A 27,094-nucleotide genomic window follows, 5' to 3' on the forward strand; every position below is an offset into this window, starting at 1 on the left:
CTCCCTATAGATCCTCTCAGGTCCCTGTCTGGGTTTCACATGAGGGGTGGGCGTGTCCTAACGGTCCCTGCCAGAAGCACAGTAGGAGGGGGAGAGCCAATCACAGCCCTGCACTCACACAAGCACAGACAGGCTTCAGTTCCCTATCAGGTCAGCCTAGCTGCTGATTGGTTCCCATCCTACAGTGCCGCTGCCCCCTGCACAGCCTGGGAAAGGAGGCAGCAGGAAGTGGAACATATGGGCGGGGCTAGTGGGGAGAAACTCAATAAATCAGCCCAAAACACTACTGTTTAAAGCCCATTCCTTCTGTATTTATATGAGTACAATTCATTGGCACAATATTGTTTTTCACACAATATTTCCCCTTTAAACAAGGACTGCAACAAGAGGTCAGATGTGCAAGTCTCTCTCTGAATAGGAATGGGGGAATGGGACTGGGTTAGTGGGTGGGGCCATAACTAGAGCACTTGCGCCCCTCCTGCCAAAGGGATAAACGTACAAATGGCAGAGGATTCCATTGTGTAACAACTATATATTATTCCCAGCATTCATACCTGGGGCCCCTCCTTAACTACAACTCCCAGAATCCTGCCTGCTCCACTGCTGTTTTGATCCTGGGAGCTGCATTACAGCTGGAGGGCCACAAGAATGAAGGAGGACAAATGTTTTATTTGGACATTAAGGTGGAAATTGTTGGTTAATCTATAACATTGTATAACCATCACTATACCAGGTTATGTATTGGAGTCAAGTGCTGGTGGGGGGGTGTTGTTAGTCACAGCTCTGCGGGTTTATTACCTCCTGTGGTTTCCCTATCTGCCCCACACGGGCCCTGTTCATATGCTTATGTCCCCCCACCCCCGGAGTAGCCAGAGAGAAGGAGCCTTCATATTCCCTTTGTTCTGTAGCGATAGTTTGCTCAGGTGAGTATAACCTTACCGGCCGCTTCATTTCCAGCTCTCCTGAGTAGAATCTGCCCACCAACAATATGGCGCCTCTGTGTAGCAGGAACAGGTCTAAACAGGAAGAGGTCGATTGATTGGTCAATGAGCTAAATACAAACGAGCTCATTGGCTGAGGGGCGGGGCTGCCTTCCGTGAGGGAGATGTGAGAGATCTTTGTGCTTCTCTCTGTACCCAGACCGGATAGAGGGAAAGGCTGAACCCTTCCTGTAACTGCCTTATTCTGTGTCCCTGGGCTGCTGGGTAAGTGATTTTCCCTCTCCCTCCTCCTCCTCCTCCTCCTCCTCCTCCCTGCACTGTCTGTGGGACTGGGGGTTAATCCCGCTGCAGGGGCTGATAGAGAGGGGCGGCTGTGGGACTGGGGGTTAATCCCGCTGCAGGGGCTGATAGAGAGGGGCGGCTGTGGGACTGGGGGTTAATCCCGCTGCAGGGGCTGATAGAGAGGGGCGGCTGTGGGACTGGGGGTTAATCCCGCTGCAGGGGCTGATAGAGAGGGGCGGCTGTGGGACTGGGGGTTAATCCCGCTGCAGGGGCCGATAGAGAGGGGGGGCTGTGGGACTGGGGGTTAATCCCGCTGCAGGGGCTGATAGAGAGGGGCGGCTGTGGGACTGGGGGTTAATCCCGCTGCAGGGGCTGATAGAGAGGGGCAGTTTACTGATTGGATAAACCCCTCCCTGTACAACATGTATTTATTGCACTAATATCAGAGGGGGGGCCCAAGCGCAGCCCCACAGGCAGCTTTATATGGTGGGTTTCTGTTCCTTGCTGTCAGGTTCTCCAGAGATGGAACCAAGGAGGTTAGAGGGGAAATGGGAGAATGAAGAGCCGGACACTGAGGAGCCTCTGCCCACAATAAAGAGGGAAATGGATCCCGTTCCTGGGGCCGGTGAGTAACGTTTCCCTATTAATAAGGCGGCAAGGCGCTTCCTTACTCCCAGCTTTACGCGGCCCTGTCTCTCCCTTACTCCCAGCTTTACACGGCCCTGTCTCTCCCTTACTCCCAGCTTTACGCGGCCCTGTCTCTCCCTTACTCCCAGCTTTACGCGGCCCTGTCTCTCCCTTACTCCCAGCTTTACACGGCCCTGTCTCTCCCTTACTCCCAGCTTTACACGGCCCTGTCTCTCCCTTACTCCCAGCTTTACACGGCCCTGTCTCTCCCTTACTCCCAGCTTTACACGGCCCTGTCTCTCCCTTACTCCCAGCTTTACACGGCCCTGTCTCTCCCTTACTCCCAGCTTTACACGGCCCTGTCTCTCCCTTACTCCCAGCTTTACGCGGCCCTGTCTCTCCCTTACTCCCAGCTTTACACGGCCCTGTCTCTCCCTTACTCCCAGCTTTACGCGGCCCTGTCTCTCCCCTTACTCCCAGCTTTACACGGCCCTGTCTCTCCCTTACTCCCAGCTTTACACGGCCCTGTCTCTCCCTTACTCCCAGCTTTACACGGCCCTGTCTCTCCCTTACTCCCAGCTTTACACGGCCCTGTCTCTCCCTTACTCCCAGCTTTACGCGGCCCTGTCTCTCCCTTACTGGCAGCTTCCCCAGAGCCACAGCCAGAAATATTACAGGTACAGATAAAGGAAGAGGAACCGGACCATGGAGACCATCAGAACCCAAGTGATAGTTCTGCGGTGCCATTTCCCTATGTGGGTAAGTAGCCCGTGTTATTATCACACAGAGAGATGCACCTCTGCTTTATACGTGATAAGGCTGTTCCTTACTCAGTATATTTACACTTTCCCTTACTGGCAGGTTCCCCAGAGGCAGAACTAGAAATAATACAGATAAAGATAAAGGAGGAAGAACCGGACCCTGAGGACCATCAGACCCCAATGGAAAGCTCAGCAGCGCCACTTACTGATGGGGGTAAGTACAGGTATCAGTCTGTTCCTGGAAATGAGAAAAAGTGCCCCATCCAACTGATGTAAAAAAATATGAATAAGTAGATGTGTAAAACAATCCTTCTAAACAGATATCTAATATCCTTATCATTTACAGTAGGGGGTACATTATCCCTTATAATACATGAGTGATACTCAGAGTTCCCTGTATAACTCAGCCTGCAGCCTTGTGCCTTTATATGGGCACAGAACCCCTCAGTGACTGCTAATATCCTTATCATTTACAGTAGGGGGTACATTATCCCTTATAATACATGAGTGATACTCAGAGTTCCCTGTATAACTCAGCCTGCAGCCTTGTGTCTTTATATGGGCACAGACCCCCTCAGTGACTGCTAATATCCTTATCATTTACAGTAGGGGGTACATTATCCCTTATAATACATGAGTGATACTCAGAGTTCCCTGTATAACTCAGCCTGCAGCCTTGTGCCTTTATATGGGGGGCACAGAACCCCTCAGTGACTGCTAATATCCTTATCATTTACAGTAGGGGGTACATTATCCCTTATAATACATGAGTGATACTCAGAGTTCCCTGTATAACTCAGCCTGCAGCCTTGTGCCTTTATATGGGCACAGAACCCCTCAGTGACTGCTAATATCCTTATCATTTACAGTAGGGGGTACATTATCCCTTATTATTTTCTGAATTGTTTGATATATATATTTTTTTGATGAGAGGGAATTTTAGAAAACGTTTATATTAATTGTAACAGTTCCTGACAGTTGATATCTGCTCCTCCTCAGCTCTCTCCTGTTTGTTGTTATTAGGGGGGTACGTGAAGGCGACCGGCACAAGAGATGGCGATTCCCTAACAAGCTCCGACGCATCGGGAGTTATCTGCTGTAAATGTGGGGAAACCTTCCCCTTGAATAGTAATGTTGCTCACCGCTGTCGGGCGCAAGAGAGAACTGACACAGGAGAGACACCTCTCAATAGCACGGAATGTGAGGAAAGTTTTACTGACAAGTGTAGCCTTGAACATCAGAAAATTCCCCCAGGGGAGAAACCATTCACCTGCACAGAATGTGGGAAAGGTTTTACTCAAAAGAAAACCCTCCGGAATCACACCAAAATTCACACAGGGGAGAGACCTTACGCTTGTACGGAATGCGGGAAAAGTTTTACTGAGAAAAAGACTCTTCGAGACCACACCAAAATTCACACAGGGGAGAAACCCTTTACCTGCACGGAATGCGGGAAAAGCTTCACTGAGAAAAGCCACCTTCGAAGCCACAACAAAATTCACACCGGGGAGAAACCTTTCACCTGTACAGAATGTGGCAAAAGCTTCACTGAAAAGAGAAACCTGCAGCACCACTACAACGTCCACACCGGGGAGAAACCCTTCACCTGCGCCGAATGCGGGAAAAGCTTTACTACGAGCAGCAGCCTCTGTAACCACAAGCGAATTCACAGAGAGGAGAGGCCTTATTCGTGTTCGGACTGCGGCAAATCATTCTACGTCAAGAGCCACCTTCTAAACCACCAAAACACTCACACGGGGGAGAAACCGTTCAGCTGCACGGAATGCGGGAAGTGTTTTACCGAAAAGGGGACCCTTCGCATGCATCAAAAAATCCACACGGGGGAGAAACCGTATACCTGCACGGAATGTGGGAAGTGTTTCACCGAAAAGAAAAACCTTCGGCGGCACGTAAAGATTCACGCCAGAGAGACGCTCTCGCCCGTGCAGAACGAGGCCAATGTTTATCTTTAGGAAGTGACGATCCGACAGTACCTGCGACTGTGTAGCTGCTGGGGCGTATTCACATGTTCTAGAGCAGCGGTTCTCAACCTGTGGGTTGGGACCCCTTTGGGGGTCGAACGACCCTCTCACATATTTCCGATAGGCTTAGGAATAATTTTATGGTTGGGGGTCACCACAACACGAGGAACTGTATTAAAGGGTCGCGGCATTAGGAAGGTTGAGAACCCACTGTTCTAGATGATGTAGGCTTGCTGTGTAACATGGCCCAGGGGCGGAGTTTCGTGTGAACCAATTGCATTCTTGGCCCCATCGAGGTAGCATCTCCCAAAGCCAAGGCCTATTCATAGGAACACACGCCTTATACTGAGACATTCCCGTATTCCGTAGCCGCGCGGATGTGCCCCCTCAGCCCTAGTGATTAGACTCGCAGCTGCCATTTTGATTTTGGGGCCTATAAACGCTAACCTTTGTGAGCGAGATGGATCATTTGTTATTGTATAATCCTCCCAGTCACAGGGAACTGTGCGCTGTGCTTGGAAACGCTAAGTGGGGCCCCCCAGCCAGCCATAGAACCCCCCCCCCCCCCGGGAGAGTAGGAGGAGACATAAGAGGAGGAAGCAGTCGGGATCTCATCACTGACACTACGTTCTTCAAAGGGGATTTAAAGGAACAGTTCAGGGTAGAAATAAAACCGGGTAAAACAGACTGTGCAAAATAATAAATGTTTTCAATACAGTTAGGCACAAATGTAATGTATAAAGGCTGGAATGGGCAGATGTCTAACATAATAGCCAGAACACTACTTCCTGCTTTCAGCTCTCTAAGCTGTTAGATAGTCAGTAGCCAATCAGTGATTTAAGGGGAGGCCATATGGGACATAACTGTCAGTTAGTTTGCATTTGAATCTGACCCTGCGGGCTCACAAACTAACTGACAGTTACAACCGATGTGGCCCCTCTAAATTCACTGACTAACTAAGAGGTTAGAGAGCTGTAAGGCAGGAAGTAGTGTTCTGGCTATTCTGTTAGACATCTGCCCACTCCGGGCTTTATACACTATAAAGCAGGAAGTAGTGTTCTGGCTATTGTGTTAGACATCTGCCCACTCCGGGCTTTATACACTATAAAGCAGGAAGTAGTGTTCTGGCTATTGTGTTAGACATCTGCCCACTCCGGGCTTTATACACTATAAAGCAGGAAGTAGTGTTCTGGCTATTGTGTTAGACATCTGCCCACTCCAGGCTTTATACACTATAAAGCAGGAAGTAGTGTTCTGGCTATTGTGTTAGACATCTGCCCACTCCAGGCTTTATACACTATAAAGCAGGAAGAAGTGTTCTGGCTATTGTGTTAGACATCTGCCCACTCCAGGCTTTATACACTATAAAGCAGGAAGTAGTGTTCTGGCTATTCTGTTAGACATCTGCCCACTCCAGGCTTTATACACTATAAAGCAGGACGTAGTGTTCTGGCTATTATGTTAGACATCTGCCCACTCCAGGCTTTATACACTATAAGGCAGGAAGTAGTGTTCTGGCTATTGTGTTAGACATCTGCCCACTCCAGGCTTTATACATTACATTTGTGCCCAACTAACTATATGAGGCTTTGGGAAATAAAATATAATTCTATCCAACCAGTTTCATTTTTACCCTGAACTGTTCCTTTAAAGGGGCAGTTCACCTTTCAGTTGGTCTTTATTATTTATTTTTAATAATGTTTAAATTATTTTCCTCCTTCTTCTGCCTCTTTCCCACCCTGCAGGCAAACAACTATCGCTCTGCGAGGCTCTGGTTTTATTGTTACTTGTTACTTTTTATTACTTTACTGTTGAGGCCCCTCTCTTATAAATATATATATATCGCTCATTCAAACCAATGCCTGGTCGCTAAGGTAATTTGTATCCTAGCAGCCAGATGACGGCTGAAATTCTAACTTGGAGAGTTGCTCAACAAAAAGTGAAATATTTTAAAAAAACATGAAAAATGAAGACCAATTGCAAATTGTCTCAGAATAGCACTTTTTAGGGGAAATAACCCCACACAAAGGGGAATAACCCCTATAAGGAGCTGGTTTCCCTTTGGGCTAAACATTAACCCTATCTGTAACAATGGCCCCTTTATTGGAGCTCCCTATAGATCCTCTCAGGTCCCTGTCTGGGTTTCACATGAGGGGTGGGCGTGTCCTAACGGTCCCTGCCAGAAGCACAGTAGGAGGGGGAGAGCCAATCACAGCCCTGCACTCACACAAGCACAGATAAACTTCAGTTCCCTATCAGGTCAGCCTAGCTGCTGATTGGTTCCTATCCTACAGTGCCGCCGCCCCCCTGCACAGCCTGGGAAAGGAGGCAGCAGGAAGTGGAACAGATGGGCGGGGCTAGTGGGGATTTTGTGGAATTTTCAATAAACTCTACTGTTTAAAGCCCATTCCTTCTATATTTATCTGAGTACAATTCATTGATTTTCACACAATATTCCCCCTTTATTCAAACAATAAGTTGTGAGACCATTCCTAGGGGTAAAGGGTAACTATGTCGGGAGTGTTCTGTGCAGAGAGTTTCAGCCAATAACATATCATCGTGTTTGTCTTGCCCCCCAGTGGCAGCTCAGTGTATTGCAACGGAAACATCACATGATACAAAGTACATTTTGGGTAATTGTTTCTGGGTAATTAGGGGAGTGCCCTGTTGATTGTCTCGAGTGTAATCCCATTGAGAATATATGTGTCCCCCTGAATTGCAGGGGGGGGGGTCCTGCCTAAGCTGCTGTGCCCCCCCTTTATACACTACAAACTGATCCAATTCGTACGTCTGGGTTGGACATATTTAGTAGTTATATATTGAATTCATTGCTCCGATCAGACTGTGAGACTGTTTGTACCTTGGTGAGTGTGAATAAATCACTATGTTTGTACCCCGTGCCTCTCTGTGAGACATCAGTGATCATCTCCGGGGCACCCAGGTCCCTAATAAACAACACCCCCCCCCCAGCCCAACACCGGACACTTTCTCTCAGGGGCGGTACAGGGAAGCCTGCCATTGCACTGATTGGTGATGGACGACCAATGATCTGTGACTCTCAAGGCACCCAGTGACCCCAAAACACTTTTCTTTAAATGCTTAATTCCTAATGTTTAATGTCTAACACAGGAAGGCTTAGTTTTATTTACCCTTGGCTGATCAACTGTGGGAGGGGCTTCCAGCTAGCCCCTCCCCCTGACCACACATCATGGGCAAATTCTGTTATTTATATTTTTCCTACATTTTTCCGCTTATCCAAGATATTCTCTCTTTTAGGGAGAAGACACCCGGGGCGACTTTTTAAAAAACTTGCAGCGTTTTAGGGCCTAGAGATTAATATACAAATCCCGCAAGTAATTGCACGTGGTTTGTGGCCAATTAGTCGCCACGACATTTTAAAAGTTACACTGCTGATTTACCAACAAGAAAAACGAAATACTGCCCCAGGGGGCAACCCTAACGGCACCCAGAGGGCCCTTTGGTAATCAGCACCCCCTGATAGGAATACTAAGGATATGGGACTCTCCTTATACAATGGGATTATAAATCTGTGTCATTTCTAAAGAGAGGACCTGATCCCTTGTGCCTTGCCCGGGGCCCCTGATCCCTGTGTGCCTTGCCCGGGGCCCCTGATCCCTGTGTGCCTTGCCTGGGGCCCCTGATCCCTGTGTGCCTTGCCCGGGGCCCCTGATCCCTGTGTGCCTTGCCTGGGGCCCCTGATCCCTGTGTGCCTTGCCCGGGGCCCCTGATCCCTGTGTGCCTTGCCCGGGGCCCCTGATCCCTGTGTGCCTTGCCTGGGGCCCCTGATCCCTGTGTGCCTTGCCCGGGGCCCCTGATCCCTGTGTGCCTTGCCCGGGGCCCCTGATCCCTGTGTGCCTTGCCCGGGGCCCCTGATCCTGTGTGCCTTGCCCGGGGCCCCTGATCCTTTGTGCCTTGCCCGGGGCCCCTGATCCCTTGTGCCTTGCCCGGGGCCCCTGATCCCTTGTGCCTTGCCCGGGGCCCCTGATCCCTTGTGCCTTGCCCGGGGCCCCTGATCCCTTGTGCCTTGCCCGGGGCCCCTGATCCCTTGTGCCTTGCCCGGGGCCCCTGATCCCTTGTGCCTTGCCCGGGGCCCCTGATCCCTTGTGCCTTGCCCGGGGCCCCTGATCCCTTGTGCCTTGCCCGGGGCCCTGAGTATGGGGGCATCTCTGTGAGAAGAGAGACAGATATTACCCCCTAAGCTCTACATAGTCACAGGCTCTATTGGAGTTATTGCTAATAACAAGTAGGAGCTGCCACACTGCTTGCTCTGTACAGTAACAGATAAACTGTGAGTAAACTCTCTCTCCTCCCATTTCTGATAGAATTGTCTGTAAACTCAACTGGATAAAACCAAACCCATCATGCAATGCTTCCATTACCCATCATACAATGCTTCCATTACCCATCATGCAATGCTTCCATTACCCATCATGCAACGCTTCCATTACCCATCATGCAACGCTTCCATTACCCATCATGCAACGCTTCCATTACCCATCATGCACCGCTTCCATTACCCATCATGCAACGCTTCCATTACCCATCATGCAATGCCTCACAAACTCGATTCCCTCATTAGAAATTCAATAAAATGGAAGGAAGGAAAGCGCTGCAGGCAGATCCCGCTAATCTGCTGCCCAAGTACAGCCTGAGTCTGTGTCTCCCAACTCTCTGCCCAACAGCAACATGGCCGCCTCTAGCACAAACTGACTGTATACACACACTGGGATTGGCCGCTGAGATAAACTGGAAAAAGCTCATTGGCTGAGGGGCGGAGCTGCCTTCCCAGGGGGAGGGGCGAGAGATCTTCGTGTTTCTCTCTAGTTTCAGACCGGATAGAGGGAAAGGCTGAACCCTTCCTGTAACTGCATTATTCTGTGTCCCTGGGCTGCTGGGTAAGTGATTTTCCCTCTCCTCCTCCTCCTCCTCCTCCTCCTCCTCCTCCCTGCACTGTCTGTGGGACTGGGGGTTAATCCCGCTGCAGGGGCTGATAGAGAGGGGCGGCTGTGGGACTGGGGGTTAATCCCGCTGCAGGGGCTGATAGAGAGGGGCGGCTGTGGGACTGGGGGTTAATCCCGCTGCAGGGGCTGATAGAGAGGGGCGGCTGTGGGACTGGGGGTTAATCCCGCTGCAGGGGCTGATAGAGAGGGGCGGCTGTGGGACTGGGGGTTAATCCCGCTGCAGGGGCTGATAGAGAGGGGCGGCTGTGGGACTGGGGGTTAATCCCGCTGCAGGGGCTGATAGAGAGGGGCGGCTGTGGGACTGGGGGTTAATCCCGCTGCAGGGGCTGATAGAGAGGGGCGGCTGTGGGACTGGGGGTTATCCCGCTGCAGGGGCTGATAGAGAGGGGCGGCTGTGGGACTGGGGTTAATCCCGCTGCAGGGGCTGATAGAGAGGGGCGGCTGTGGGACTGGGGGTTAATCCCGCTGCAGGGGCCGATAGAGAGGGGCGGCTGTGGGACTGGGGTTAATCCCGCTGCAGGGGCCGATAGAGAGGGGCGGCTGTGGGGACTGGGGGTTAATCCCGCTGCAGGGGCCGATAGAGAGGGGCGGCTGTGGGACTGGGGGTTAATCCCGCTGCAGGGCCGATAGAGAGGGGCGGCTGTGGGACTGGGGGTTAATCCCGCTGCAGGGGCTGATAGAGAGGGGCGGCTGTGGGACTGGGGGTTAATCCCGCTGCAGGGCTGATAGAGAGGGGCGGCTGTGGGACTGGGGGTTAATCCCGCTGCAGGGGCTGATAGAGAGGGGCGGGCTGTGGGACTGGGGTTAATCCCGCTGCAGGGGCTGATAGAGAGGGGCGGCTGTGGGACTGGGGGTTAATCCCGCTGCAGGGGCTGATAGAGAGGGGCGGCTGTGGGACTGGGGGTTAATCCCGCTGCAGGGGCTGATAGAGAAGGGGCGGCTGTGGGACTGGGGGTTAATCCCGCTGCAGGGGCTGATAGAGAGGGGCGGCTGTGGGACTGGGGGTTAATCCCGCTGCAGGGGCTGATAGAGAGGGGCGGCTGTGGGACTGGGGGTTAATCCCGCTGCAGGGGCCGATAGAGAGGGGCGGCTGTGGGACTGGGGGTTAATCCCGCTGCAGGGGCCGATAGAGAGGGGCGGCTGTGGGACTGGGGGTTAATCCCGCTGCAGGGGCTGATAGAGAGGGGCGGCTGTGGGACTGGGGGTTAATCCCGCTGCAGGGGCTGATAGAGAGGGGCGGCTGTGGGACTGGGGGTTAATCCCGCTGCAGGGGCCGATAGAGAGGGGCGGCTGTGGGACTGGGGGTTAATCCCGCTGCAGGGGCCGATAGAGAGGGGCGGCTGTGGGACTGGGGGTTAATCCCGCTGCAGGGGCTGATAGAGAGGGGCGGCTGTGGGACTGGGGGTTAATCCCGCTGCAGGGGCTGATAGAGAGGGGCGGCTGTGGGACTGGGGGTTAATCCCGCTGCAGGGGCTGATAGAGAGGGGCGGCTGTGGGACTGGGGGTTAATCCCGCTGCAGGGGCTGATAGAGAGGGGCGGCTGTGGGACTGGGGGTTAATCCCGCTGCAGGGGCTGATAGAGAGGGGCGGCTGTGGGACTGGGGGTTAATCCCGCTGCAGGGGCTGATAGAGAGGGGCGGCTGTGGGACTGGGGGTTAATCCCGCTGCAGGGGCTGATAGAGAGGGGCGGCTGTGGGACTGGGGGTTAATCCCGCTGCAGGGGCCGATAGAGAGGGGCGGCTGTGGGACTGGGGGTTAATCCCGCTGCAGGGCCGATGAGGGGCGGCTGTGGGATGGGGTAATCCCTGCAGGGCTGATAGAGGGGCGGCTGTGGGACTGGGGGTTAATCCCGCTGCAGGGGGCTGATAGAGAGGGGCGGCTGTGGGACTGGGGGTTAATCCCGCTGCAGGGGCCGATAGAGAGGGGCGGCTGTGGGACTGGGGGTTAATCCCGCTGCAGGGGCCGATAGAGAGGGGCGGCTGTGGGACTGGGGGTTAATCCCGCTGCAGGGGCTGATAGAGAGGGGCGGCTGTGGGACTGGGGGTTAATCCCGCTGCAGGGGCGATAGAGAGGGGCGGCTGTGGGACTGGGGGGTTAATCCCGCTGCAGGGCTGATAGAGAGGGGCGGCTGTGGGACTGGGGTTAATCCCGCTGCAGGGGCTGATAGAGAGGGGCGGCTGTGGGACTGGGGGTTAATCCCGCTGCAGGGGCTGATAGAGAGGGCGGCTGTGGACTGGGGTTAATCCCGCTGCAGGGGCCGATAGAGAGGGGCGGCTGTGGGACTGGGGGTTAATCCCGCTGCAGGGGCTGATAGAGAGGGGCGGCTGTGGGACTGGGGGTTAATCCCGCTGCAGGGCTGATAGAGAGGGGCGGCTGTGGGACTGGGGGTTAATCCCGCTGCAGGGGCTGATAGAGAGGGGCGGCTGTGGGACTGGGGGTTAATCCCGCTGCAGGGGCTGATAGAGAGGGGCGGCTGTGGGACTGGGGGTTAATCCCGCTGCAGGGGCTGATAGAGAGGGGCGGCTGTGGGACTGGGGGTTAATCCCGCTGCAGGGGCCGATAGAGAGGGGCGGCTGTGGGACTGGGGGTTAATCCCGCTGCAGGGGCCGATAGAGAGGGGCGGCTGTGGGACTGGGGGTTAATCCGCTGCAGGGGCCGATAGAGAGGGGCGGCTGTGGGACTGGGGGTTAATCCCGCTGCAGGGGCTGATAGAGAGGGGCGGCTGTGGGACTGGGGGTTAATCCCGCTGCAGGGGCTGATAGAGAGGGGGCTGGGGACTGGGGTAATCCGGCAGGGGCTGATAGAGGGCGGGGACTGGGGGTTAATCCCGCTGCAGGGGCCGATAGAGAGGGGCGGCTGTGGGACTGGGGGTTAATCCGCTGCAGGGGCTGATAGAGAGGGGCGGCTGTGGGACTGGGGGTTAATCCCGCTGCAGGGGCTGATAGAGAGGGGCGGCTGTGGGACTGGGGGTTAATCCCGCTGCAGGGGCCGATAGAGAGGGGCGGCTGTGGGACTGGGGTTAATCCCGCTGCAGGGGCCGATAGAGAGGGGCGGCTGTGGGACTGGGGGTTAATCCCGCTGCAGGGGCTGATAGAGAGGGGCGGCTGTGGGACTGGGGGTTAATCCCGCTGCAGGGGCTGATAGAGAGGGGCGGCTGTGGGACTGGGGGTTAATCCCGCTGCAGGGGTTGATAGAGAGGGGCGGCTGTGGGACTGGGGGTTAATCCCGCTGCAGGGGCTGATAGAGAGGGGCGGCTGTGGGACTGGGGGTTAATCCCGCTGCAGGGGCTGATAGAGAGGGGCGGCTGTGGGACTGGGGGTTAATCCCGCTGCAGGGGCTGATAGAGAGGGGCGGCTGTGGGACTGGGGGTTAATCCCGCTGCAGGGGCTGATAGAGAGGGGCGGCTGTGGGACTGGGGGTTAATCCCGCTGCAGGGGCTGATAGAGAGGGGCGGCTGTGGGACTGGGGGTTAATCCCACTGCAGGGGCTGATAGAGAGGGGCGGCTGTGGGACTGGGGGTTAATCCCGCTGCAGGGGCTGATAGAGAGGGGCGGCTGTGGGACTGGGGGTTAATCCCGCTGCAGGGGCTGATAGAGAGGGGCGGCTGTGGGACTGGGGGTTAATCCCGCTGCAGGGGCTGATAGAGAGGGGCGGCTGTGGGACTGGGGGTTAATCCCGCTGCAGGGGCTGATAGAGAGGGGCGGCTGTGGGACTGGGGGTTAATCCCGCTGCAGGGGCTGATAGAGAGGGGCGGCTGTGGGACTGGGGGTTAATCCCGCTGCAGGGGCTGATAGAGAGGGGCGGCTGTGGGACTGGGGGTTAATCCCGCTGCAGGGGCTGATAGAGAGGGGCGGCTGTGGGACTGGGGGTTAATCCCGCTGCAGGGGCTGATAGAGAGGGGCGGCTGTGGGACTGGGGGTTAATCCCGCTGCAGGGGCCGATAGAGAGGGGCGGCTGTGGGACTGGGGGTTAATCCCGCTGCAGGGGCTGATAGAGAGGGGCGGCTGTGGGACTGGGGGTTAATCCCGCTGCAGGGGCCGATAGAGAGGGGCGGCTGTGGGACTGGGGGTTAATCCCGCTGCAGGGGCCGATAGAGAGGGGCGGCTGTGGGACTGGGGGTTAATCCCGGGGTTCCCTTGCCCCAGGGCTAGTAGGACTCGGCTCGGTACAGTTTAGGGCTTCTGTGTTTTTCCCTTTTATTTTACAAAACTGTTTGTACTTATTTTATCGTATCCCCTATTTGTACCACCGTGTATATACGCACTGTTATACCTTTATAATATTACATATAAAATATAACAACCCTCTGCATGCTGTGTGCTGATTAACCCTGTGACTGCTGGTAAGGAGAGTGTGTGTGTCAGTTCCTTACATTAACCCTTTCCCTACCAGTGTGCTTGGCATCTCTCATCGCCAGTGTAAGAAGTATGAGAGTGGGGGCAGCAAGTTGTGTATGAGTTTGTGGGTGTTGGTTGGGCTTTGGGGTGCTGTGCCGCTAGTCTGGCCTGGGTGCCGGGTGTGTGAGACTGAGCAGAAGACCCACTAGCCCCCCCTACAGTCACGTGTGTCTGAATTGGCATAATCATGGCACCCCTATAAAGCCTGTATGAAGCTGATCTAACACAGGCACTTCCTTACTCCCAACTTTACACGGCCCTGTCTCTCCCTTACTCCCAGCTTTACACGGCCCTGTCTCTCCCTTACTCCCAGCTTTACACGGCCCTGTCTCTCCCTTACTCCCAGCTTTACACGGCCCTGTCTCTCCCTTACTCCCAGCTTTACACGGCCCTGTCTCTCCCTTACTCCCAGCTTTACGCGGCCCTGTCTCTCCCTTACTCCCAGCTTTACACGGCCCTGTCTCTCCCTTACTCCCAGCTTTACACGGCCCTGTCTCTCCCTTACTCCCAGCTTTACACGGCCCTGTCTCTCCCTTACTCCCAGCTTTACACGGCCCTGTCTCTCCCTTACTCCCAGCTTTACGCGCCCTGTCTCTCCCTTACTCCCAGCTTTACACGGCCCTGTCTCTCCCTTACTCCCAGCTTTACACGGCCCTGTCTCTCCCTTACTCCCAGCTTTACACGGCCCTGTCTCTCCCTTACTCCCAGCTTTACACGGCCCTGTCTCTCCCTTACTCCCAGCTTTACACGGCCCTGTCTCTCCCTTACTCCCAGCTTTACACGGCCCTGTCTCTCCCTTACTCCCAGCTTTACACGGCCCTGTCTCTCCCTTACTCCCAGCTTTACATGGCCCTGTCTCTCCCTTACTCCCAGCTTTACACGGCCCTGTCTCTCCCTTACTCCCAGCTTTACATGGCCCTGTCTCTCCCTTACTCCCAGCTTTACATGGCCCTGTCTCTCCCTTACTCCCAGCTTTACACGGCCCCGTCTCTCCCTTACTCCCAGCTTTACACGGCCCTGTCTCTCCCTTACTCCCAGCTTTACACGGCCCTGTCTCTCCCTTACTCCCAGCTTTACACGGCCCTGTCTCTCCCTTACTCCCAGCTTTACATGACAGTGCCCATTTCTTACTGGCAGGTTCCCCAGAGCCACAACCAGAAATGTTACAGATAAAGGAAGAAGAACCGGACCCTGAGGACCATCAGACCCCAATGGAAAGCTCAGCAGCGCCACTTACTGATGGGGGTAAGTAGCCAGGGAGTAAGTAACATCAGCTTTCTGCTGGAATACTGAGAAATGTGGCTGAAATAATAAGCATAATCCTTATATATTTTAACAGGGGAGCTAGGTCTCTACCCCCTGCTCTATTCTATGTTCCTTTTCCCTTTATAGTGGCCCATTTTAGCTTGTTTGCCCCGGCATTCTCTGTAATTGCAAATATTTGCCCTTAGAGACGGGCCAAGCCGACCTGGCAACTGAGGGGCCCCCCCAATGTGCACAGTGACATTGCGGGGGCAAGGGGGGCCGGACTAGGGGTAGGTAAGAGAGGTACCTGCCTGGCCCCCCATCATTGTTGCACCCTAGGCAGGTGCCTCTTCTTCCCACCCCTTGTTCTGGTCCTTCTTGTCCTTGACTCCATGTCCCATTTTTACCGACTTTACAGGAAAAAATAAATGGGCAAGATTCCGTAGCATCCAACGTTTTTGCCTAAGAGCAGAAACCCCATAGCAACCAATCAGCAGGCATAATTTACTGGTCACTTTTTTTTTTTAAAAGCAAACATCTTATTGGTTGCTATGGGTTACTACCCCGGGCAAACTTAGTGCCTTTTATTACATATTGGGGACAGTGTTAAGTACAAGTATTTGCCATTACACAAAATATCGTTAAGTTTCAGTGTGACATAGAGAGTTATATTCTCAGACACTTTTGCGGTTTTTCATTATTTTACTTTTTTGTTTAGCAGCTCTTTAGTTTGGTGTAGCTATCTGGTTGCTAGGGTCCACATTACCTTAGCAACCAGGGAGGGGTTTGAATGTGAGGCTGGGATATGAATAGGGGAGGGGCTGAATAGAAAAGAAAGTTATAAAAAGTAACAATAACAATAAAACTGGAGCCTCACAGAGCAATAGGGTTTGGCTGCTGGGGTCAGTGACCCCCATTTGAAAGCTGCAAAGAGGCAGAAGAGAAAGGTAAATAATTAAAAAATTATAAATAATAAAGACCAATTGAAAAGTTGCTAAGGATTGGCCATTCTATAACCACCCCATTTAACAGTTGAATTGTCTACTGGTTTAATGAAAATTTCCCCCACGATACAGATGGTATCTATTCCCCCTCAGCTCTCTCCTGTTTGTTGTTATTAGGGGGGTACATGAAGGCGGAACCCAATTTAGACTCTGCTGAACTGCCCAAACCAGAGACTGACTCGGAGTCCGGCACAAGAGATGGCGATTGCTTAACAAGCTCTGATGGATCAGGTTTTATCTGCAGTGAAGATGAGGAAACCTTCTCTGGGAATAGTGAGCTCTGTGGATCACAAATGAGAACTGACACAGGGGAGAAACCATTCACCTGCACAGAATGTGGGAAAAGTTTTACTCTCAAGTCAAGCCTTCAAAACCACAAAAAAACTCATACCGGAAAGAAACATTTCACCTGTACAGAATGTGGGAATGGTTTTACTGACAAGGGAAAACATCTCAGACACATGAGAATTCATATAGGGGAGAAAACATTCACCTGTACAGAATGTGGGAAAACTTTTACTCGAAAGGCTAGCCTTCAAAACCACAAAAAAATTCATACAGGAAAGAAACATTTCACCTGTACAGAATGTGGGAAGGGTTTTACTGACAAGGGAAAACATCTCAGACACATGAGAATTCATTTAGGGGAGAAACCATTCACCTGTACAGAATGTGGGAAAAGTTTTACTCTAAAGTCAAGCCTTCAAAACCACAAAAAAATTCATAGCGGAAATGAACGTTTCCCCTGTATGGAATGCGGGAAGGGTTTTACTGACAAGGGGAAACTTCTCAGACACATGAGAGTTCACACAGGGGAAAAACCATTCACCTGTACAGAATGCGGGAAACATTTTATTGATGATATCATGCTTCAAAAACATAAGAGAATTCACACGATAGAGAATCCTTTCACCTGCACAGAATGTGGGAAAGGTTTTCCTCATATGCTAATCCTTCAAAACCACATAAAAATTCACACTGGGGAGAAACCTTTTGTCTGTACGGAATGTGGGAGATGTTTTACTGAGAAAAGAACCCTTCAACATCACAACAAAATTCACACTGGGGAGAAACCATTCATCTGTACAGAATGCGGGAAAGGTTTTACTCAAAAGACAAGTCTTCTAAATCACAACAAAATCCACACTGGAGAGAAACCTTTTACGTGTACAGAATGTGGGAGAAGTTTTACTGAAAAGAAAACTCTGCGAAACCACAGCAAAATTCATACCGGAGAGAAACCATTCACCTGTTCTGATTGTGGGAAAAGTTTTGCTCAAATTATAAGCCTTCAAAACCACGTCACAATTCACACCGGAGAGAAACCATTCACCTGTACAGAATGTGGGAAAAGTTTTTCTGAAAGGAAAACCCTTCGAGACCACAGCAAAATTCATACCGGAGAGAAACCATTCACCTGCACAGATTGTGGGAAAAGTTTTATTCAAAGGATAAGCCTTCAAATCCACGTCAACAGTCACACCGGGGAGAAACCATTCACCTGCACAGAATGTGGGAAATGTTTTACTCAAAAGATAAACCTCAAAATCCACAACAGGATTCACACAGGAGAGAAACCTTTTACCTGTACAGAATGCGGGAAAAGTTTTACTGAAAAGAAAACCCTTGTAAAGCACAACCGCACTCACACCAGAACGAAAAATGGTGCGTAGTGTTGGAAATGAGAATCCTTCAAAACCACAGCAACAATTGCACTGGGGAGAAACCATTCAGCTGTACAGAGTGTGGGAAATGTTTTACTAGAAAGAGAGGACTTTGAATCCACCAGAAAATTCACACTGGAGAGAAACCATTCACCTGTACAGAATGTGGGACATTTTTTACTGAAAAGATAACCCTTCGAAACCACAACAAAATCCTTACCAAGGAGTAATCTCTTCTCTTTTGTAGAATACAGGAAAAATTTTACTGAAACGGGAATCCTTCATAGCCACAGCAACATCTGCACTGGGGAGAAACCATTCAGCTGTACAGAGTGTGGGAAAGGTTTTACTAGAAAGAGAGGACTTTAAATCCAGCAGAAAACTCACGCAGGGGAGAAACCATTCACCTGTACAGAATGTGGGAAATGTTTCACTAGAAAGAGAGGACTTTGAATCCAGCAGAAAACTTACACGAGGGAGAAACCATTCACCTGTACAGAATGAGGGAAATGTTTTACTACAAAGAAAACCATTTTAAAAGTACAACAACATGCCCCCCAAAGAGAACTTTTTGTATTGTACATAGTGTAAAAATACGTTTTATGCAAAAGATAAACCTTTGTAATCGCACTGATATTTTTACAGAAGAGAAACCTTTATTTTGTATAGAAGCCCTTTATTGAACCCTTTGATAACTACGACAAAATTCCCCTGTAGAGAACGTGGGGCGGGTTTATCCTGTCGCCCAACAGAGCCGGAGCTTATGTTCCCGGGACTCCCAGCCGGGATTACTGCTCTCCCCGTGTATCCGTGTACTAATCATGCTCTGTGTAAGATATCTGGCAAGATGGCGGAACGTCACTGTACTTGGAGGGGAACCATTATGGACACAAAAATAAAAGACAGCTTTTTCTCATGTAAATAAGATATTTTGTCAAAATAATAAAACATTCTGGTCCTTTTCTGTAAAATACGGGTAACTCCTCCCTCCCCCCACCCCCCTATCTACATACAGGATTTGTTTCCTTGAAACCATTGGACTTGGGGTGGAGCTTTCAGTTTAAGGTTCTCTCTTTTTGCCCGGGACCCCCCTTAGTTGACAAAATAAATACAAATATAGGAAATTATTGTTGGACAAGTCACTTCTAGTTCATGAACAACTCGGGCAGCGACTGCCAGGGATGCACCGAATCCAGGATTTGGCTCGGGATTCCGCCTTTTTTGGCAGGTTTCTCTCCTGGCCGAACCAAATCCTTGAAAATTTTTTAGCAAGAGTTGACCTTTAACCTAATTTGCATATTCAAATTAGGATTTGGTTTGATATTTGGCCTAATCTTTTACAAAGGATTTGGGGTTCAGACGAATCTGAAAAAAAGTTGATTTGGTGCATCCCTACATATTCACACCGATCCCAGCCCTACTGACCCTCCAGCTGAGCCTCCATAGTCACACCGATCCCAGCCCTACTGACCCTCCAGCTGAGCCTCCATATTCACACCGATCCCAGCCCTACCGACCCTCCAGCTGAGCCCCCATATTCACACCGATCCCAGCCCTACTGACCCTCCAGCTGAGCCTCCATAGTCACACCGATCCCAGCCCTACCGACCCTCCAGCTGAGCCCCCATATTCACACCGATCCCAGCCCTACCGACCCTCCAGCTGAGCCCCCATATTCACACCGATCCCAGCCCTACTGACCCTCCAGCTGAGCCTCCATATTCACACCGATCCCAGCCCTACCGACCCTCCAGCTGAGCCCCCATAGTCACACCGATCCCAGCCCTACTGACCCTCCAGCCGAGCCTCCATAGTCACACCGATCCCAGCCCTACTGACCCTCCAGCCGAGCCTCCATAGTCACACCGATCCCAGCCCTACCGACCCTCCAGCTGAGCCTCCATATTCACACCGATCCCAGCCCTACCGACCCTCCAGCTGAGCCTCCATATTCACACCGATCCCAGCCCTACTGACCCTCCAGCTGAGTCTCCATAGTCACACCGATCCCAGCCCTACTGACCCTCCAGCTGAGCCTCCATATTCACACCGATCCCAGCCCTACCGACCCTCCAGCTGAGCCTCCATATTCACACCGATCCCAGCCCTACCGACCCTCCAGCCGAGCCTCCATATTCACACCGATCCCAGCCCTACCGACCCTCCAGCTGAGCCTCCATATTCACACCGATCCCAGCCCTACTGACCCTCCAGCTGAGCCTCCATAGTCACACCGATCCCAGCCCTACTGACCCTCCAGCCGAGCCTCCATAGTCACACCGATCCCAGCCCTACCGACCCTCCAGCTGAGCCTCCATATTCACACCGATCCCAGCCCTACTGACCCTCCAGCTGAGCCTCCATATTCACACCGATCCCAGCCCTACTGACCCTCCAGCTGAGTCTCCATAGTCACACCGATCCCAGCCCTACTGACCCTCCAGCTGAGCCTCCATATTCACACCGATCCCAGCCCTACCAACCCTCCAGCTGAGCCTCCATATTCACACCGATCCCAGCCCTACTGACCCTCCAGCCGAGCCTCCATAGTCGCACCGATCCCAGCCCTACTGACCCTCCAGCTGAGCCCCCACAGTCACACCGATCCCAGCCCTACTGACCCTCCAGCTGAGCCTCCATATTCACACCGATCCCAGCCCTACCGACCCTCCAGCTGAGCCTCCATATTCACACCGATCCCAGCCCTACCGACCCTCCAGCTGAGCCTCCATATTCACACCGATCCCAGCCCTACCGACCCTCCAGCTGAGCCTCCATGTTCACACCGATCCCAGCCCTACTGACCCTCCAGCCGAGCCTCCATGTTCACACTGATCCCAGCCTTACTGACCCTCCAGCTGAGCCTCCATATTCACACCGATCCCAGCCCTACTGACCCTCCAGCTGAGCCTCCATAGTCACACCGATCCCAGCCCTACTGACCCTCCAGCTGAGCCTCCATATTCACACCGATCCCAGCCCTACCGACCCTCCAGCTGAGCCTCCATAGTCACACCGATCCCAGCCCTACTGACCCTCCAGCTGAGCCTCCATAGTCACACCGATCCCAGCCCTACTGACCCTATTTCAGCAAATGCTCATTGTCTCCCAATGTCGCCCCTAAGGCTGATCCCCAGCTGTCATGGCTCCTGCACAGTCCAGTGGGGGTCCTACATTGATTTGCCTAAGGGTCCCAGTAACTTCTCGTTCTGCCTCTGTAAATGCATCATCTCGGCAACGTAGAACAGAGCCATTATCATTTCCTAGTATTTTATTTCTTATTCCTATGATATCAAGCTTATCGTACATTATCATTTTCATATATTGAACCTGTCAGATGGTTGGGCAGGCCTGGCCGAGGGACCCATAAACGGGACAATTAGCTGCTGACCCCGTTGCCAGCTTTTATCAGCCCATGTAATAGCCTTTTCATTGGGGCCCCCCGAGCCAGTTAGTTGCCCCTGATAGATCTCTGCTATAGGGGGTGACTAACTGCTCCGATAAAGGCTTTCCGCCGGCAGCCATAGGAGTCGCTCGTGGAAACCCCATTGCATCACTTTTCCCATAGTCGTATGCCGTGGGCAACTAAACCGCCCGTGGGTTCTTACCCGTAGTCTGGCAATCGCCTTTAGTGTTTTAACATTAGTTCTATACTTCATTATAATTTTTTTTTAATGACTGTATTAAAGGGGTCCAGCGGATGCACCCAAACTGGCTCTGGGGTCCCTGCTTTTTTCCCATTGACAAAAAAGCCCCCAAAACATTGTAATATGGCAGGAGAGTATTGCTAAATACACACAGTTCTTTGCTAAAGGGCCCCGGGCCCCTCCATGTTTCTCAAATTAAAATATGATTTCTCTCTTGTTTTGTCCCCCCTGAGCTTCTATATTGCCCCCCAGCCCCCCCATCCTCTCATATCAGCCGGCTGCAGTGCCAGACAGATAGTTCCACTGTTCCATGTACTTTATACAGTTCAGCAGGAACAGCCCCGGTGCTTTCCCATGTACAGGGACCTGCCAGAGGGACAGGGTGGGTGCTTTGTTTATTTATCCCCAGCAGTGGGAAAGATAGGAAAGTGATTAAAGCAACACTGTCATGGGCAAATGTGTTTGTTACAAACCCATCAGTTAATAGAGATTCTCCAGCAGAATCCTGCATTGTAATCTGTTTTTCCCATGGGGCTAGCCATATTCTTCATTTCCCAGGGTGCCACAGCCATGTGACCTGTGCTCTGATAAACTTCAGTCTCACTTTACTGCTGCGCTGCAAGTTGGAATGATATCCCCCCCCCTCACCCCCAGCAGCCGATCAGCAGAACAATGGGAAGGGAGCAAGATAGCAGCTCCCAGTAGGTATTAGAATAGCCCCCGGCAGGGCATTCACCAACCCCCTCACTGCCCTCACCGTGAGGAACCCCCTACCCAACATCCCCCCAACAGGGCATTCCCCAACCCCCTCACTGCCCTCACCGTGAGGAACCCCCTACCCAACATCCCCCGGCAGGGCATTCCCCAACCCCCTCACTGCCCTCACCGTGAGGAACCCCCTACCCAACATCCCCCGGCAGGGCATTCCCCAACCCCCTCACTGCCCTCACCGTGAGGAACCCCCTACCCAACATCCCCCGGCAGGGCATTCCCCAACCTCCTCACTGCCCTCACCGTGAGGAACCCCCTACCCAACATCCCCCGGCAGGGCATTCACCAACCCCCTCACTGCCCTCACCGTGAGGAACCCCCTACCCAACATCCCCCCAACAGGGCATTCCCCAACCCCCTCACTGCCCTCACCGTGAGGAACCCCCTACCCAACATCCCCCGGCAGGGCATTCCCCAACCCCCTCACTGCCCTCACCGTGAGGAACCCCCTACCCAACATCCCCCGGCAGGGCATTCCCCGACCCCCTCACTGCCCTCACCGTGAGGAACCCCCAACCCAACATCCCCCGGCAGGGCATTCCCCAACCCCCTCACTGCCCTCACCGTGAGGAACCCCCTACCCAACATCCCCCGGCAGGGCATTCCCCAACCCCCTCACTGCCCTCACCGTGAGGAACCCCCTAACCCAACATCCCCCGGCAGGGCCTTCCCCAACCCCCTCACTGCCCTCACCGTGAGGAACCCCCTACCCAACATCCCCCGGCAGGGCCTTCCCCAACCCCCTCACTGCCCTCACCGTGAGGAACCCCCAGGCAGTGTCATTCTGTGGCTACTAAAGCAAATAAAGTGCTGTCTTGTATAAAAAGGGCATTGACTCAAGGGATGAAACATAATTTTGCCCCTTTATAGGTCCCTGGTAAGGTCTCACCATAATGGTTATTTAGGTGGTTGCTCTACAAGACCTTTTACCATGTCAGTTCCTTGCTGTTTCCTGATGCCATTTGATAGGGTAAGCCACTGAGTACTCAAGATCTAGCGGGGGGGGGGGGGGTGGGTGGTCATTAGGCTCCTTCCCCCTAAGCCCTAGCCCGACTGTGGGTTCACAAGATGGAACCGGAACCTTCAGGCACAAGACTGGTGCCTTCCTTTTTACACACCTTTTGGCAGTAGGAACTGGGACAAATGGACTCTCCAACCTTATGAAGCAGAGAGTCTGAAGACCAAAGGGGTCTCCCCAAGCCCTGAAGCCAAGGGAGATGCGAAGACCTTTGTCCCTTAGATCTATTGACCTGGGGGTTGTGATTGGTTGGAGGAGAGCTGTTGGGGCACCTCTTACACTTTTTGTGTAATGTTTTTTGCAATTCTTTTAAATAAAATAAAACATTTCTCAGTTTCCATAAACATTGTCCTAAATTACACTTTGAAATTGAAATGTACGTTGGTTAATACTCCACCAAAAATTCTAAAAAACTTGTCTTTAAAAACATTTGATGGGTACTGAATGTTCTTTGCCTTCACTGTAGTTGATACTGAGCCGCCCATCAGGTCCGTATATGTCAGAGTTTGGGCCCTAATGTTGGGGTTCAGGCCTGATTCCTGTGGGATTCACCCCAGGGGGGCTCAGTTAGGTTGGGGTCGGGATTTTGCAGTCTCGGTTCCTCCCCTCACATCTCATCGACCCCATTCTGTAGGGGCCACACAGAGGAGCGCATAGGGAGCGAGGGTTGGGGTGAAGGGAACAGTGATGGGGGGCAGCTGCTGGGGGAGCCATTTTGAGAATTGAGGGGAGGGTGGGAAGTGGTACCTTGGTTCCTCTTGGCCCAGCTCTGGTGCCCACATATTTTGCCATAATGTAGTTATTCGCCATATGAAAAAAGCCATTTAAGAGAATTTTTACCCTTTGTAAACAACAAATGCCGTAGCCAGAACTTTGGACCTTTTTTAGGGAGGTTTTAGGGCTTTTTGGGTCTCAACTGTCTGTTCGAGTTTTGCATAACCTGAGCAATAATCGTCCAATAACCACCTCTGATGTCACAGCCCCACCTCCACAAGGCACAAATACGCCCCCAAATGGCATGATCCCACCCCCGCGTCACTGCTCTGTCCAAAATGTCACCATCCCGTCCTGTTTTTGCCGAGGTCAAAGTTGCCAACCCTAGGTAGATAACACTGGGAGCTGCATAGGGAGCAGTTATTTTTGAGAGAAGTGGGGGGGACGATTCCAGAAAACCAATAAATATGTAATATATATTATAAACTTTACGATACATAGTAATCCTGCCCTGGGGAACTCTATCCACTCCCGGCACAGTCTCTATAGGTGCCACAGTCCCACACAAATACCCCCGCTCAGTTCAGTCCCTTCCCCAAGAGCTCTTTAGTTCCCCCAGGTAGCGCTACCTGCCCCAGAGTACCTCTCTCTTTGGATAGGCAGTTGCTCCCACGTAGCAAGAACAAGAGAAACACCGGCCCTCACACAGGGGCCACACACAGGAGACTTACACAAAGGCGGCCAACAGCGGCGAAGCAGAACTCTCTTTTTATAGACTGGAGCTCAATGCCAAGCAGAGCACTCCCAGCCGGTTACTCTCTCTCTCTGCTCCCCAGATCTGGCTCTCACTGGCTGGCACTGCAGCAGGGATTCTTTTATAACCTACTGGTGCAACCCGTGGTTTTGGCTCCAAAGCCAGGCACTCCGTGGGTCCCCCTCTTCAACCAGAAGTGCACTGGGGCTCCCAGCCAATCGGATTTCTCTCCAGTCTGTAACCGGGCTGGATGATGTCACAGACAGAAAAACAGGGGAGAGAGTCCTCTGATACATATATACAGTATGTCCATTTATCTTGGGCTAAACCTGAAGGATTTGCAATAGTGGGCAGAATTGGGCAGATATGAGGGTCATTTTTATTACCCAGGAGCCAGAGGTCTCTTCCAGGAAGTATTTTCTCTTTTATTTATGAAGCTATTGGGATGGTCCACTGCCTGTTTTCACACTTACTCCATTTTCTGTATTGGGAACAAAGGGATGGATACTTACAGTACTAATTTCATGTATAATTACCCAAAACACATCATGGGATAAATAATACAGGGCCCCAGAACCCACAGCAGGATAAATACAGTGCCAATTCCATGTATAATACCCCAGAACCCACAGCGGGATAAATACAGTGCCAATTCCATGTATAATACCCCAGAACCCACAGCAGGATAAATACAGGGCCAATTCCATGTATAATACCCCAGAACCCACAGCAGGATAAATACAGTGCCAATTCCATGTATAATACCCCAGAACCCACAGCAGGATAAATACAGTGCCAATTCCATGTATAATACCCCAGAACCCACAGCAGATAAATACAGTGCCAATTCCATGTATAATACCCCAGAACCCACAGCAGATAAATACAGTGCCAATTCCATGTATAATACCCCAGAACCCACAACAGGATAAATACAGTGCCAATTCCATGTATAATACCCCAGAACCCACAGCAGATAAATACAGTGCCAATTCCATGTATAATACCCCAGAACCCACAGCAGGATAAATACAGTGCCAATTCCATGTATAATACCCCAGAACCCACAGCAGATAAATACAGTGCCAATTCCATGTATAATACCCCAGAACCCACAGCGGGATAAATACAGTGCCAATTCCATGTATAATACCCCAGAACCCACAGCGGGATAAATACAGTGCCAATTCCATGTATAATACCCCAGAACCCACAGCGGGATAAATACAGCGCCAATTCCATGTATAATAACCCAGAACCCACAGCGGGATAAATACAGTGCCAATTCCATGTATAATACCCCAGAACCCACAGCAGGATAAATACAGTGCCAATTCCATGTATAATACCCCAGAACCCACAGCAGGATAAATACAGTGCCAATTCCATGTATAATACCCCAGAACCCACAGCAGGATAAATACAGTGCCAATTCCATGTATAATACCCAGAACCCACAGCAGATAAATACAGTGCCAATTCCATGTATAATACCCCAGAACCCACAGCAGGATAAATACAGTGCCAATTCCATGTATAATACCCCAGAACCCACAGCAGATAAATACAGTGCCAATTCCATGTATTATACCCCAGAACCCACAGCGGGATAAATACAGCGCCAATTCCATGTATAATACCCCAGAACCCACAGCAGGATAAATACAGTGCCAATTCCATGTATAATACCCCAGAACCCACAGCAGGATAAATACAGTGCCAATTCCATGTATAATACCCCAGAACCCACAGCAGGATAAATACAGTGCCAATTCCATGTATAATACCCCAGAACCCACAGCAGATAAATACAGTGCCAATTCCATGTATAATACCCCAGAACCCACAGCAGGATAAATACAGTGCCAATTCCATGTATAATACCCCAGAACCCACAGCGGGATAAATACAGTGCCAATTCCATGTATAATACCCCAGAACCCACAGCAGGATAAATACAGTGCCAATTCCATGTATAATACCCCAGAACCCACAGCAGGATAAATACAGTGCCAATTCCATGTATAATACCCCAGAACCCACAGCAGGATAAATACAGTGCCAATTCCATGTATAATACCCCAGAACCCACAGCAGGATAAATACAGTGCCAATTCCATGTATAATACCCCCAAACCCACAGCAGGATAAATAACAGCGCCAATTCCATGTATAATACCCCAGAACCCACAGCAGGATAAATACAGTGCCAATTCCATGTATAATACCCCAGAACCCACAGCAGGATAAATACAGTGCCAATTTCCATGTATAATACCCCAGAACCCACAGCAGGATAAATACA

The 27,094-nt window shown here is 51.8% G+C and overlaps 1 protein-coding gene and 1 pseudogene across 2 annotated transcripts; both read left to right on the forward strand.

The window, feature by feature from the left end:
- The first annotated feature begins 1,075 nt into the window (after positions 1-1,075).
- LOC101732603 (gastrula zinc finger protein XlCGF26.1-like) lies at positions 1,076-18,856 on the forward strand. Of its 2 annotated transcripts, XM_031904255.1 has the most exons (3): positions 9,197-9,509; positions 15,110-15,217; positions 16,315-18,856. In XM_031904255.1, the coding sequence occupies exons 2-3, from the start codon at positions 15,133-15,135 to the stop codon at positions 17,892-17,894; spliced, it is 1,665 nt and encodes a 554-aa protein (XP_031760115.1). In that variant the 5' UTR covers positions 9,197-9,509; positions 15,110-15,132; the 3' UTR covers positions 17,895-18,856. The 2 variants fall into 2 exon arrangements, with proteins under 2 accessions (XP_012809124.1, XP_031760115.1); XM_012953670.3 differs by lacking the exons at positions 9,197-9,509; positions 15,110-15,217 and adding an exon at positions 1,076-1,205 and having other exon boundaries at positions 16,339-18,856.
- LOC101734654 overlaps positions 1,815-27,094 on the forward strand; it is a 151,358-nt pseudogene continuing 126,078 nt past the window's right edge.

This window comes from Xenopus tropicalis, chromosome 6 (genome assembly GCF_000004195.4).
Source record: "Xenopus tropicalis strain Nigerian chromosome 6, UCB_Xtro_10.0, whole genome shotgun sequence".
NCBI classification, from domain to species: domain Eukaryota; kingdom Metazoa; phylum Chordata; class Amphibia; order Anura; family Pipidae; genus Xenopus; species Xenopus tropicalis.